Source organism: Ictidomys tridecemlineatus, chromosome 5 (genome assembly GCF_052094955.1).
Source record: "Ictidomys tridecemlineatus isolate mIctTri1 chromosome 5, mIctTri1.hap1, whole genome shotgun sequence".
NCBI classification, from domain to species: domain Eukaryota; kingdom Metazoa; phylum Chordata; class Mammalia; order Rodentia; family Sciuridae; genus Ictidomys; species Ictidomys tridecemlineatus.
Genome location: NC_135481.1, coordinates 122992202 through 123008293, shown reverse-complemented (window position 1 = coordinate 123008293; position 16092 = coordinate 122992202). Strand labels below are relative to the sequence as shown.

The window sequence follows — 16092 nt, the reverse complement described above, 5'->3', positions numbered from 1 at the left end:
TAACTTGTTTTCACTTTTTGCTTAATCTTTTCTTTTGTTCTATCTCCTGCTCCTTCCCTCCCTCTCATTCATTTATTTATTGGTTCCAGGAATTGAACCCAGGGGTGCATTACCATTGAGCCACATTCCCAGCCCTTTTTATTTTTTGAGACAGGGTCTTGCTCAATTTCCCAGGCTGGCCTTGAATCTGCAATGTTCCCACCTCAGCCTCCTGAATCACTGGAATCATAGGCATGCACCACCACACCCAGCTTTTCTTGGCTTGAATTTTATAAAACATTTTCATCAAAGTTAGTTCTCTTCCAGACAGGTTTGGGGGAGTGGTTCTCCCTGTTTTTGTGGATGAGAACTCGCTCCACCGTGGGGTTTTTTTTTTGGAGCCACTGTTTTCCCAGGCAAATGCGACACACATTAAGTTTGTCTTAATACTAACATGGTCATGAAGGTGCTTTTGGATGGACGACTTCTGCCAGGTGAGCAATGAGTGTTTCCACTACCACTGATCAGAGACAACCCTGCAGTCCCATCTATACTTCTGTCTTGTCACATGCTCTACTGACAACACTCACTCTAGCTTTCTCAGCGATGGGGCTGCATTACTTCCCAGCTGATCTGCCAGTGGGCTGTGCCAGGTGCCAAATACAAGGTGTTTGTTACCTTCAGCAGAGCCAAAACTAGGGCGCCTGCAAGTGGGTTCACCACCTGTCCCCACAACATCCCCCTGCCAGCCAAGCCTGCTCTGGAAGAGCTGTCATTGTGCAGGACAATAGCGGGGGACACCTGGCCTCCAGAGCTCCAGGCTGCAACCACCTGTGTTCTTTTCACTCACAACCTTAGTTACTTAGACAAGATCAGGGGCTCATGGCTCCATACCTCACCACCAAGTGTATAATGTCACCACCAATCCTCATCCACAAAAAACCTCTGGCTGAATTATGACACACAAATGCTGTTTTGAAAAACCAAACCTACACTGGCACTAGTCTGTGCTCCAGGAAGATGCAGACCCTGCTCCACGTTCTCCCTCATCCTAGTGGGTAAGGATAGCCACCTCACCAGCACACTGGGGCAGACGCAACCCTGGAGCCAAAGCGCAGCCAGGCATCGTGGTACCCAATCTTCTAGGGTGCTGTTGGCTGCCATCTGCCAGCTTTCACTGGGGTCTTCTCCATCTCCGTCCACGGAGGACAAACAGTGTCTGTCTGGCACAGAACAGCTCAGGATGGGTGCCTGGAAGAGACGCAGCAGGACTGCTGTCAGTTCCTCTTAACGCTTTGCACGGCCACCTATTCCTGACTCTGGTATGAGGTTCTGACCAAGGATCCAGTTATCTTTTCCTTGCTACAAGTCTGTTGAGATTTTGTTTCTTCTTCTCAGCATTGGCAACTGTGTTCCTGAAATCTGTCCACATTGCCTGTTTTGTCTAGTCTGTTGGCATACACCTTCCTGGCATCTTCTTGCAGTCCTAGTAGTGATCCTTATGGGTGGTGGAAAGGCTCCCATTAATTTCTGATTTGAGCTATTCACATCTTCTGTTTTTCTTAGTCTAGCTAAAAGTTGGGATCCCTACCTCATCCAACAAAAATTAGCACAAAATGCCTCTATATAAAAGCTAAAACTATAAAACCATTATAAGAAAAAAAAAACAGGAGTAAATCTTCTACATGACCTTTGTTTTGGCAATGAATCTTATACCAAAAACATGGATGACAAAGGCTAGATGAATTGGACCTCACCAAAACTAAAGAACATAGGTATACCAAAGGGCATTATCAAGAAGTTAGGCCTGGTACAGTGGGACATGCCTGAAAATCCCAGCAACTCAGGAGGCTAAGGCAGAAGGATCATAAATTCAAGGCAAACCTCAGCAACTTAGCAAGGTCCTAAGCACCTAGTGAGACCCTCCCTCAAAAAATAAAAAAATAAACAGAGCTAGGGATATAGTTCAGTGGTTAAGCACCCCAGGTTCAATCCCTGGTACAAAAAAAAATTTAAAAGACAGGAGAAAATATTTGCAAATCACATATCTGATCTGTTTCACATCTAAAATATATAAAGAACTCCTGACACTCAATAAAAACACAACCCAATTTAAATCCACAAAGAACTTGTCTTATTTTTTTTTTCTGTCACAGTAACAGAGTAGCACAATCTAGGTAAATTATAAGATTTTTAGCTCATGGTGGAAGGTGCAGAACCTCCTGGGGAGAGATGCATCTGGCTGGGAACTTGGAAGGGCAGGGGCAGGACAAATTGTTTAAACCTGAAGCCAGGAAATTTGGGGTTTGAAAGTGACACAGGGACTAAGAATTGCATCCCCCACCACGAGTGGAACTCAGGGGAGATCCCTGGGGTACAGTCTTCCAGTGTGGACCAGCAAGTACTGGGCACTAGAAGTGTGCTTCTTTAAAATCTCCAGACCAATTAGCATTCAGCAAAGAGCCTGGAGCCTGCCTAAGCTTAAACCCTGCTTCCAGGAATTTCACCTATGAAATTACTTTTCTCACTCCAGGAGACCCCACCTAAAACTGCTAAGAAAAGAAGCTGAGAATATTTTGATTTCCAATGGAAAGAATTCTTTAACTTTTCATCAGGATTTTTTTTTCTTTTTTAAAATTCTTTTTCACTGTTTAATTGTGACCTTAATAGTACATGGACATTTATACATTTATTTTTTTTCTTATCTCTAGCATCTTGAAGCCAGTTATTTTACATGGATTAGTTTTTTGTGAACTAGGATGTTTTAATAATATATTTTAGTTTTTTTAATTTTTTGTATCTATTTTTAATTTAAAATTTTTTTTAGTTGTAGTTGAACACAATAACATTTTTTACTTATTTTTTATATGGTGCTGAGGATTGAACCCAGTGCCTCAATATGCTAGGTGAGCACTCTATCACTGAACCACAATCCCAGCCCTGTTTTTAATTTGTAAAAAATTTTTGCTTTATATATTTTTTTCCTCTAACCTATTTCCCTTGATTTTCTCTTTTCTTCTGCTAACAGCCAATCTCTATTGTTCTCTCTTTCACTCAATCTTTTTCTTCTATCTTCTCTCCTAATAATCATAATCCCTCATAATCATCTCATTCTATATCATTTGAAAATGTAAACCCTTTCACAAACTTGCTGTTTTTATTATAGGCAATAACTGATCATATCATTTCTGTTTATTGTGATAATTAACATTGTAGACATCATAGTAGGAACTATTTGGTTTAATGCTGTAAATTGTTTGCATTGGTTGCTATTATTTGTCTCCCTCTAAACAGTGATGTACTGGAAACCTTTAGGGACACTATTAAGTCCACAGGAGAGAAACTCTACTGCCTCAGATTCATACTGTTAAATGGGTAGACAGATAGACAATATGAAAAAGCAAGGAAATAAATCACTCCAAGCAAACCAAGATACGCCAATAACAGAATCCACCAACATCACAGTGGAAGAAATGTCAGAGAAGGAGTTTAGAATATACATAGTTAAACTGATCTGCAAAGTAAAGGATGATGTAAGAGACCATATATGGGTAGCAAAAGATTACTTCAATAAAGAGATAAATTCTGGGTGGAAAAAAAACCAGAAATTCTTGAAATGAAGGAAACAGTAAACCAAATTAAAAATTTAATAGAAAGCATCACCTACAGACTAGACCACTTGGAAGACAGAACCTCAAGTGATGAAGACAAAATACAAAATCTATAAAGTGGACCACGGACAGAAGATATTAAGAAACCATGAACAGAACTTATGGGATAGCATGCAAAGACCAGATTTAAGATTTACTGGGTTAGATGAATGCTCAGAGATAGAAACCAAAGGAATGCACAATCTTTTTTGATGAAATAATACCAGAAAATTTCCCAAAGCTAAATAATGAAATGGAAAATCAAATACAAGAGGCTTACGGGATGCCAAATGTACAAAATTACAACAGACCGACATCAAGGCCCATTATAATGAAAATGCCTAAAATACATACAGAATAAACATAGAATTTTAAAGGCTGCAAGAGAAAAATATCAGATTACATGTAGGGGGAAACCAATACAGCTGATTTCTCAATGCAGATGCTCCAAACTAGGAAGTCCTAGAATAACATATACCAAGTTCTGAAAGAAAGTGGATGCAAACCAAGAATACTATATCCAGCAAAATTAAGCTTCATATTTGAAGAAAAAATAAAAACCTTCCATGATCAACAATTAAAGTAAAAGAATTTGCAACCAGAAAGGCTACCACAAATATTCTCAACAAAATATTCAATGAAGATAAAAATGGAAAAAAAAAAGTGAAGACCAGCAAAGGGAGAAACTAGACTAAAGGAACAGCCAATAAAAGGAGAAACTAGGGCTGGGTATGGCTCAGTTGGTAGAGTGCTTGCCTTGCATGCACAAGGCCCTGGGTTCCATCCCCAGCACCAAAAAAAAAAAAAAAAAAGGAGAAACTAATTCAAATTAAAAATTAAAAATAAGACAAAATGACTGGGAACACAAATCATATCTCAATAACATTAACTGCCAAAACTCATCAATGAGAAGACACAAAGTGGTAGATTGGATTAAAAAACAAGAATCAACCATATGTTGTCTCCAAGAGCCTCACCTCATAGGCAAAGACATCCACAGACTGAAGGTGAAAGGATGAGAAAAAATATACCACTCAAATGGACCACATAAAAAAGCAGGGGTTTCTTTCCTCATATCAGATAAAGTGGACTTCAAGCCAAAGTTAATCAGAAGGGACAAAGAAGGCCATTTCATACTGCTTAAGGAAATTATATATCAACAAGACATAACAATTATAAATATTTATTCCCCAAACAATGGATCATCTAAGTACATCAAACAAACTCTTGTCAACTTTGAGAATCAAACAGACTACAACACAATAATACTGGGTGACTCTGACACAACTCTCTCACTACTGGGTAGATCTCCCAAACAAAAACTAAACAAAGAAACTCTAGAACTAAATAATACAATCAATAATTGAGACTTAACAGACATAGAATATTTCATCCACCAATGGCTGAATACACTTTCTTCTCAGCACCCCACAGATCCTTCTCTAATATAGACCACATTATGTAAGCTATCACATATGTTGACATACAATTGTAATATTAATATATTTTTAGCATTTATAAGGTTATTTTGATAGCTCCCTTTCCAATGATATTAAATTTTTGTGTTCTTGCTTTTTTGTTAGACTTGTTTATCAAATTTTAGCTGTTATTTCTTCTCTGTTTCATATATTTCTGCTCCTACTCTTATTTCCTTCCTACTACTTAATTTAAAAATAATTTGATTATTATTCTAGCCTCTTTCTGATGTAAGCACTTTAAGTTATAAATGTTCATCTAGTACTGTTTCATCCCGGGGATCCTGATATTTTAAGCTTTTCTTATCACTTAGTCAAAAGCACTTTGTATGTACTTTTCTTGTACTTTATTCCTTGACCTCAGGGATATTTATAAGTGCACTATTTAATTTTGAAATAATTGACATGTGGGGGTGAGTTCTATGAATCTTTTTTTTTAAGAGAGAGAGAATTTTTAAATTTTTTTTTTTTTTTTTAGTTTTCGGTAGACACAACATCTTTATTTTATTTTTATGTGATGCTGAGGATCGAACCCAGCACCCCGCACATGCCAGGCGAGCGCGTTATTGCTCGAGCCACATCCCCAGCTCCGGTTCTATGTATCTTAAAGTGATTTATTTCTAATGTAATAAATCATGTAGGAAACATAGTCTGCATGATTTCAAATAAAAAAAAGTAATAGAAATGCTTTTTATATTGGTTGTATTGGTTACATGTCAAAAATGATCAAATTGCATACCTCAAATATGAGCATTTTATTGTACTTTGATTTTACCTCAATAAAGCTGTGGAGTAAAAAAATTAAAAAAACAAAATATATAAAATCAAGAAGTTAAACTTCAAGCTGGGAATGCAGCTCAAAGGTGGAGCACGTGCTTCACACACGCCAGGCCCTGGGTTCCATCCACAGCATCTGTGCACATGTGCTGCACACACATGGAGAATTTAAGCCTCAGTTTTAGAAAACCAGAGAGAACAAAAACAATATAAACCTAAAGTAAGCAAAATAAAAGAAAATAAAAATTAGCACAGAAATCATAAAATTTAAAACAGGCAAAACCAGAGAAAATGAAACCAAAAGCTTGTTCTTTGAAAAGAGCAATAAAATTGATAAAACTCTAGCCAGTCTAACCAAAAAAAAAGACATGGAATATAAATTATAAAAACCAGAAATGAAACAGGGGCCATCACTACTGATGCCATGGACAGTAAGAAAATTTTTAAAAAATAACAATCCTGTGTCTATTTGATATCTAAGATGAATTCCTTGAAAGACATAACCTGCCATGACTTATACGGGGAGAAACAGAGATACTCTGTTTATGCCTGTATCTACTAAAAAAAATGGAATAAATAGTTAACAACTTTCTTTTTTTTTTAAGAGAGAGAGAAAGAGAAAATTTTTTAATATTTATTTTTTTTAGTTTTTCGGCGGACACAACATCTTTGTTTTGTATGTGGTACGGATGGAACCTGGGCCGCATGCATGCCAGGCGAGCGCGCTACCGCTTGAGCCACATCACAGCCCAAGTTAACAACTTTCTAAAACAGCAAGTAACAGGCCCAGATGGTTTCAGTGACTTCACCCCAGCATTTAAGGAAGAAATGGGACCACTTCTTTTCATCTCTTCCAAAAAATAGAAGAACACTTCCTAACTCATTCTATAAGGCCACTATTACTCTAATAGCAAAACCAGACAAAGACATCACAAGAAAGAAAATATACAGACCAGTATCTCTCAAGAACACAGATGTAAAAAAAAAAAAAGTAGTATTAGCAAACAGAATCTAACAGTGTTTCAAATATCATACACCATGATCAAGTATATTTACACTAGGTATGCAAGACCACTATAACACTCGAAAAACAAATAATATATACCATCACATCAGTAGGATCAAAGAAGAAAAACATCACACAATCAATAGATGCAGAAAAAGTATTTGACAAAATCTAACACATTCATGATCAAAACTCTCAGCAAACTACAAATACAAGGGAATTTATATGAAAAACATTCATAAAAATACATTTAACATTAGACTTAATGGTAAAGGACTGAAATTTCTGTCTCTGAGACCAAACATGAGGCATGGATATCTCTTCTCACCACTATTTCACATTGTACTAGAAGTCCTAGCTAATACAACAAGACAAGAAAAGGAAATAAAAGACATGCAGCTTGGGAAGGAAGAATTAAATTTGTCTTCATAAATGTCATGATTGTTTATATGGAAACTCCCAAAGAATGCCCAATTCCAGGAAAAAAAAATCTCCTAGAACTAATAAGCAAGACCATAGGATGCAAGGTTTGTAAACAAAATTAAATTGTTTTTCTATATTTTAGCAATGAATAATTAGAATTTGAAACTTAAAATATACCACCATTCACATTAGCACTGCCAAAAAAGAAATTTTCAGATTCAAATCCAACAAAATATGTATAAAATCTACCTGAGGAAAACCACAAAGTTCATTAAAGATCTAAAGAAACATAAAGATACTACATGTTCATGGATAGAAAGACTCAATATTGTTAAGATGTCAGTTCTTCCCATTGTGGCCTATATATGGAACACAATCACAGAGTTATTTCATGGATATTAACCTATTATGGAGAATAAAAAGACCCAAAATAGCCAACTCAACACTGAAAAAGAACAAAGTTGGAAAAGTGACACTACTCAATTTTAAAACTTAATATGAAGCCATAGCAATCAGTACCATATGGTACTGGTGACAGAACAAATAGATCAATAGAACAGAAAAGAGGGTACAAAAATAAACCCACACGGGCTGGGGATGTGGCTCAATCAGTAGCACGCTTGCCTGGCATTCGTGCGGCCCAGGTTTGATCCTCAGCACCACATACAAACAAAGATGTTGGGTCCGCTGAGAACTAAAAAATAAATATTAAAAAAAATTCTCTCTTTTAAAAATAAAATAAAATAAAATAAACCCACACAAATACTCAATAGGGAAAGAATATGATTTTGAACAAACAGATGGAAAAACAAAGTCTCAACTTCATGTTAACACCCATCTCTCCCTCTGAAACAAATGTGGAAAAAATAAAACATAGAACTTGAAATGGATTATAGAACTTTTACATCAGTAGAGATGTAAAAGCTCAATTGAAGCAGGCAGGCAACCTGTGCAATCTTGGCTTGGCCAAAAATTTCTCATACAGGACTTGAAAATAACAAATCATAAAATAAAAGTCAAATGTGATCAAAATAAAAAAATTTTAGTCTTCAAAACACACCATTAAAAAATGTAAAGATAAAAATGAGAAATTATATCCCATCTATGTATGACATATCAAAGTATATAAGTGCATTCTACTGTCATGTATAGCTAATTAAAACAAATAAAAAATTTAAAAATATTAAAGATAGGTGTGGGGTTGTGGCTCAAGTGGTAGAATGCTCGCCTAGCACATGAGGCACTAGGTTCGATCCTCAGCACCACATAAAAATAAAATAAAATGGGGGTAGGAAAGATGGTGGAATGAGTTAGACATCACTACCCTAAGTACATGTATGAAGACACGAATGGTGTGAAAATACTTTGTGTATAATCAGTGACTTAAAAAAAAATTGTGCTCTACATGTGTAATATGAAATGAATTGCATTCTGCTGTCATATATAACTAGAATAAATAATTTAATAAAAATAAATAAAATAAAGATATGCATTCTTCCTAAAACTAAAAAATAAATACTTTTTTTGAAATGAAAAGATAAGCCAGACTTGGAGAAAATATCTGCAATGTACATCTTTGACAAAGAACTTCTGCCCAGAATATCTAATAAACTCAAATAACTATAAGACAGCAATACTGTTCTAAAAATGAGAAGACTTAGAATAGACCCTTTACAATAAAAGTTATACAAATAATAATCACAAAAAAGGTGCACAACACCAGTATTCATCAAGGAAATGCAAAATTAAAATCAATAGGATACAGTCACCCAGTATTTTTGTTCAAAGACAAAACTCCAAGACTGCCAATACCAAGTGCTAGGGAGTCTGGAATAACTGGAAGAAACCCAAAATGATTGCCAGGCTACTTGGAAAGCTGATACAGGAGGATCTCAAGATTGAGGCCACCTTCTGCAATTCAAAGAGACTGTATCTCAAAATAAAAAATAAGAAAGGTTTGGGGTGTAGCCCAATGGTAGAGTACCCTAGGTTCAATATCTAGTATTCAGAAAAAAAATGCGGGGGGTGGGGGAATGAAATATGATAAAATGGTGCTGTCACTCTAGAAAACACCTGAAACTTTGTAATTTAAAAATAATTTGATTATTATTCTAGCCTCTTTCTGATGTAAGCACTTTAAGTTATAAATGTTCATCTAGTACTGTTTCATCCCGGGGATCCTGATATTTTAAGCTTTTCTTATCACTTAGTCAAAAGCACTTTGTATGTACACAGTTGTCATCTGACCCACAGTTCCATTCCTAAGCATTCACCCAAGAGGAATGAAGGATGTCCACACAAAGATCAATACAAAATGATTCAAAGCCACTTGGTAATTAAGGTATACCTGAAAATGACTCAGATAACCACTGAGAAGTGAATGGACTGATAATGTGTCCATACACAGGATGACCAAATTCCAGAACCATGCTGAGCACAGGGGTCCAGAGGCCATGCCTGGGGAAGTCCAGGGACATATTGAGGGAGGTCACTGCTGACACCGAGAGGGCAAAGGCCGGGGTGCTGCTCATACCCATGGGGCATAGCCTCCCTGCCTCTATCTTCTGTGGCAAATGGCATAGCACCACACAGTGGGTGAGCGCAAAGAGAAGAAGTTGGTTTGGGCTCTCCATCCTGGTCCAAGGTCGGGAGGAGGACACACCTGGTGATGGTCGTCCAGCCAACAGTCTGCATGTGGTGAAGGCATCATGGTGGCACGCTCTGTCTTCCCAACTCCCCACTCTGGTCACTCCCTCTTCTCATAAAGCCATCAGCACTCAGCCAAGTCAGGGCCCACAGCCTACCTGTGAATGCCATCCTAGATGGCACCCTGCAACCCAATCACGAGGTGAGCACACCCAGCCCAACAGCACCAGATAGCACCTTGGCTCTGGAATGACAGGAAGCAAGCCAGTGGTCCCTAGTTGCTGTGCTAGGGGCATGGGGCCAGGGTGGGCATGGGGAACTTTGTAGGCAACAGGAGCATGTACTTCCTTTCTCATGGTTTCCTGGGTGTTTATGATTGTCAGAACTCACACTGACACTCAAAATGTTACTCAGTCACATGCAAATGAATGACAAAAAAGCTGAAGGGAACAGGCTATTTATACTTTGAGAGTCATAAAGGAAGCACCAAGTTTGACTCCATGGGAGGGTAAGAGTTAAAAGGCAAAAAGAAAATGTGATCAATCAAAAGACAAATGACACAAACTCAGCACAAAGAGTTGCTCTCACATAGAGCAGTTTCAAAGCACATCTGGGCCCCAAGTTCCACCCCCAGCACTGGAAAAAACAAAAATAAAAAAATTAGAAGATATTCAAGGGGCTGGGCTGTAGCTCTGTGGTAGAGCACTTACCTAGTATGTGTGAGGCACTGGGTTCAATCCTCAGCATCACATAAAAATAAATAAATAAATAAATAAATAAATAAATAAATAAATAAATGTATTATGTCCATCTACAATTAAAAATTTTTAATTTTTTAAAAATAATAAAACATTTAAATAGTAACAAGAGGTTAACTATTTGCAAGGAGCAAACAGCAGTGGAAACACCTGCAGCCTGTGCAGCTGTCCTTTTGGAAAGACATGAACCCTTATCTTTGAGGCCAGGTGCTAACACAGTGCTGCCACCTCTTGCCTGAGACTGGGAAGCACAGCCCCTGAAATCCCCAGACCCCGAGGGCTCTATTAGAGCAAGATGGGGACCCGAAAGCAGGCAGGAAGCAGAGGCCAGGCCAGTGACACAGTGACATAAGCCTATGGCAGCCACAGTCTGTTTCAGCCTCTTCATACAGAATCCGCTGGCTTCCTGAGCTGGCCCCGCTGACCAAATGGGGCAAGGCAGCTGCAGACACACGACATGGCCCCCATTCCATGGATGCTCCCCCACAGGGCACTGCTCACCTTCCTGCGAGCTCTGGAGCCCTCGCAGATGCCTGAGCACACACACTTCTGCTTCTAACTACTCAGCTCCTAGGAGTGGCCTACATGAGGTGGTCGGCAAGGGCTCCTGCTTCCTCCAGCAGTCCTTTCCACTTCACTTCAGAGCCAACGGATGCACCAAATCCCTCACACAGGTCTTCCGCAGCTTCTTCTGACAAACCCTGACTAATGATGAGTTGAGAAGCCCACGTGGGTCCACTAGGTTATCGACTCAACTCTTCATGGCATGACGTACTTACTAATCTCTAATGAAGGACAGTCAGAAACATCATCTAAAGTTTTTATTGTTTGAACACAGGTATTCCAGTTGCCAGGTAGGTCATCTCTCTGACTCCTAAAACATGAGCTAAGAACTATAACCTAACTAAAAAAATTCTAAATATACAAAACTGAAGTTTTCCAAAATTAGGTTTTTTAAAATTAGAAAACAGCATGTTTTTAAAAAACCACACATAGTCCCTGTGATTAACTGGCAATCCCGCTCTTTCCTGTCACAGGACAGGGCACACAGCACGCTCTGGAACCTGGTATATAAGACTAGTCACTCACGTTTACCTTAATACATTTAAAGCAAAACACAGCTTTTTCCAAACAAAGTCTTCTTTCAGAACAACTTCTTCCAAAATAGTCAATACAGTGATTTTTCTGTTTCTAGAAAAGACTAGACTTCCCAATCCTTCCCACCTGAATAGAACACCACCCCCCTTCTCCTAAGAGAAGGCAGCAGGAAGGAGGATACTCTTCAGGAGTCACAGACCAGGATGGCAATGCTCAGGCATGGGAACAGGGTTGCAGGGGAGCCCTGACTGGGCTCTCATGGCTCCTGCAGGGCAACTGGGCACAAGCTGCCTGCCTCAGGGGCTGAGCACAACAAGCTTGTGCAGCTGGTAGAGAAAGGTGTTCTTCCCTCGGCTGCCTTCACGGTCAGCCTGCTCCATGACCAATTTTGGATCAACCTAGCAGGCAGACAAAAGAAACAGTCAGACTCGCAGTGAGCTTGTCCAGAATTACAGTAAGTAAAGCCATGCACATAGTTACCAGGCACTGTAACAGCCAGTCAGATGCTTCTCCACATTCACACTTTGTACAACATGAGCTTTTAAACTCATGTTTAATAACAGGGTGACCTTTACTTGGAAAATCCCCACACTCTCCTACGTAACTGTGGATAGTGACTTCAGTGGAAGTATTCATGTAAACATATAAGTTTTCTAAAACACAACCTCAAAATGAAATTCTGCTTTCAAATGACTTCCTGCTGTTTTATAAACCCCACACCCCCCAACTGTCTGACAGGTACAGTGGCTGCCTGCAGTGACAGCCCAGAGGGAGCCAGCTGGGGCAAGTGGGGAGTCCTGCAGTAGCTGGGGATGGGAACACAAGTCTGGGAGTGAGCAACATCACCTCAGCTGGCTTAGCATTAAAACCTAAACCTTCTCCTTGCATTCCTTTCCTGAAACTACCTCTTACTCAGTTTTCTAAGTCTTACAGAGAAGAAATGTCACTGGCCCAGATGAGCCCTGCCCTGCTTCACAAGGGAACTGTGTCCCCCAGATTCCTATGCTGAAGGTAGCTGGGTGAGCCTGTGGAGATGACTTGGCTTGGCCGGCACAGTGAGAAGATGAGCACCACAGCCAGGAAGAGCCCTCACCAGGACTTCCAGCCTCCAGCACACAAAAGATCAAGGTCGGCTGCAGCTAACCCACCCCTGGCAGTCAAGGCTACATGGCCTAAAGCCAGCAAGCAGGATGTCCTGTCCACAAAGCCTCAAGGCTCTGTACCCTCAGCCACTCTGCAGCCTTGCCCTGGTACCAGCAGCAGCTGCCCACACATGGCCACTTCTCACCTGATTCCACTCATAGGGCTTCTCGTGCCACTTGGGAACAATCTTCTCCCTGGGCTTCAACTGGCAGAACAAACTAAAATTTAAAAAAAGATAAAGTTATCTTAATGATACATTAGTAACTTGAAATACTAATGTGATTCTTTTCAAAAATATTTAAATCCCATATATTTCCCTTAAAATCAGAACTACAATAGGTTTTTAAAAGGTCAAAATTTATGTAGTTATGATCAGGGAATAATTTATAACACATTTAAAAGCAGAAAGAAATGGAGCACAGCAGACTTGGATGTTATTATTTACATTATCTAAAATGTCTAATTTTTTTTCAAAAATTCAGGAGACCTGCAAAGACACAGAGACATGTGACCCTGCTCAGCACAAAAAGAGCAGCTGACAGAAGCTGACTGAGTGGCCAGGGGGGCTTAGCATGCAGACACCTCAAAGCAGCCACTGCACACATGCTCAGAGAATCAAAGCAAGCTATGTTTAAAGAATTAAAGGAACATCTGGTGGCAATGACCCAAAGACAATCTCAACTAAAACTAAAAACTATTGGAAATTCTAGAATAGAAAAGTACAATAACTAAAATGGAGAATTTCCCAGATAGCAAAATAATCAGTAATAACAAAGACTGATCAATACAAATTATCCAACCTGAAGAACAGAGAAGAAACTAAAGAAAAATGACCAGAGCCCAAGAGACCAGGGATGGCATTGTGTGAATCCATGAGCAAGGCAGGCTCAGGAACACATGTGACACGGAGCAGAGAGAACATTTAAAGAAGTAAAAAAATGCAAATGGGTTGTAAGGAAAAAAGAACAGAAAAAGGTATGCCACTCCAACAGTAACCAAGGAGGGTTGGAGAGGCTATAGTAGGAATCAGACAAAATAGGCCCTACATAAGAACTGTTCCTAGAGATGAGGAAAGACACCTCACATAACAATAACCACCCTATACACAGGAAATCCTAAGGAATGTACAAAAGCTACTAAAACTAATCCATGAGCTCAGGAGGTCACAGGATTAAAAAAACAATAGTCACAAATCAATATGTGACAATATTTAATAATGTTCAATATCAAATGAATAATTCACAACTAAAATTGAGAAAACAATTTCATTCACAATAGCACCTAAAACACTCAAATATATGGAAATAATTCAACAGAAGTACAGGACCTGCATGGTGAAAACCAGAGCTCAGAATGAAAGGACACCCAGAAAGACAGCATTTCCCCACACAGACGGGGTGGCTCCATGTGTAGGTGCAAGTGTCCCCAAGTTCACCTGCAGGTTCAGCACAGCCCTGCCACCCCTGCATGGGGCTTTCCACTGTAGCTGACATGCTGGCACTGGAAGGGATGTGAGGAGGAGAGAAAGGAGAGAAAACGGAGGAGCGAGATTCCCGGGAAGGGAGTGATCTCCAGACACACCCTTCAGCCTTGCACAGCTGGAGAGTGCACAGGCTAGGGCCGTCAGACCCCACACCACAACCAGCTGGTCTGTGGCCCTGGTACTTCAGCAATTCAACAGGGGAAGGGAAGACGTTTGTAGGGATGTGGAAACCATAAAGGGTCACACACAGGAGAGTAACCCTTCAACTCTCACACTGTACACCACACACCCAAGTCGCCTTGAAATGGCTCCACACCTGCATATGTAAGAGGACAACATTATGACCTTGGGTTCACAAAGACTTTTTCAATTGTAACACAAAAGCATAATCCATTTGGAAAAAGAGAAAATAGATTTCGTTGAAATTAAAAACTGTGTTCTGTAAACACTATTAAAATGAAAAGACAAGCTGCACAATGGGGAAACTATTTGCAAATTACATACTAATAGAGGTTTGTATCTAGAATTTACAAAGAATTTCTTCAACTCAGTAGTGAGAAGACAAACATCTTTAAGTAGGTAAAAGATCTCAACAGGTAACTCACCAAAGAAAGAAAAAAGATACTGGGAACATAAAAGGAGACTCCAGCCATAGTCATTAAAGAAGTGCAAAGTAAAGCCCCAGTGAGAGGTCACCTCACACGGGGAGGGGGGGCATACCAAGACAGCACCCACATGTGGCCCATGGGAACTGCCAAGGTACAGCCACATTGCAAAGAATCTGGCCCTTTCTTTGAAAGTCAATGCAAGCTGGGCGTGGTGGTGCATGCTCAAATCCCAGCGGCTAGGGAGGTAGGAGGATCTCAAGTTCAAGGCCAGCCTCACCAGCTTAGCAAGGCCTTAGCAACTTGGTGAGACCCTGTCTCAAAATAAAAAATGTCTGGGGACGTCAACCCAAACCTGGCACAACCTACAAATTCCAACCTGGATATCTAGTCAAGAGAGATGGAAATGTATATTCACAAGAAGAGAGAGCACGGGGATTCTTACAGCTTCATCACAATGGCCAAATTCTGGCAACACCCCAAGGACTTTGCAACTGTTGAGGTGACAGAACAAAACATGACACACAATACAGCAGGACAACATCTAGCAAAAGGGAATGACCGTGCTACAGCACGCAGGACCCTCAGAAACACTAAGCCAAGCCAAGTAAGCCATCTTTTAAAAGAAAAATGTCTGTGTACACACAAATGTCAAACAAGGCAGGTCTACTATAGAAAGCAGCCCAGCTGCCTGGGTCGGGATGGGATGGGAAGTACTGCACAGGGGCAGGAGAAGCTTAGGTTTTTACAAACAGCTTTACTGAGGTAGAGTTTACAAACCATAAAATGTACCAATTTGAAGTACAAATTTAATTAATTTTAGTAAATTTATAGTTCTGCAAACATAACCACAATGCTGTTTATAAATATTTGTCAAGCAAGTGGCATCCGAGACCTATCCTCAGGAGCCCCTCGTGCGCACTGTTTTGGTCTCAGAATGGTGAAGAAAAACCCTGGCCAGGGGCTGGGGATGTGGCTCAGGCAGTAGCGCGCCCGTCTGGCATGCGTGCAGCCCAGGTTCAATCCTCAGCACCACATACCAACAAAGA

General features: G+C 39.8%; 1 protein-coding gene across 4 annotated transcripts in view; it reads right to left on the bottom strand.

Annotated features, from left to right (window-relative positions):
- Window positions 1-11520: 11520 nt before the first annotated feature.
- Window positions 11521-16092, bottom strand: part of Tdrd9 (tudor domain containing 9) — a 96503-nt gene continuing 91931 nt past the window's right edge. For all 4 annotated transcript variants that reach the window (XM_021732758.3, XM_021732759.3, XM_040275026.2 and 1 more), the window contains 2 exons: window positions 13101-13173; window positions 11521-12210 (listed from right to left, as the gene is read on the bottom strand). In XM_021732758.3, the coding sequence (XP_021588433.1) occupies window positions 12109-12210; window positions 13101-13173 (175 nt within the window). In that variant the 3' untranslated portion in view covers window positions 11521-12108. The remainder of the gene's footprint in view (window positions 12211-13100; window positions 13174-16092) is intronic.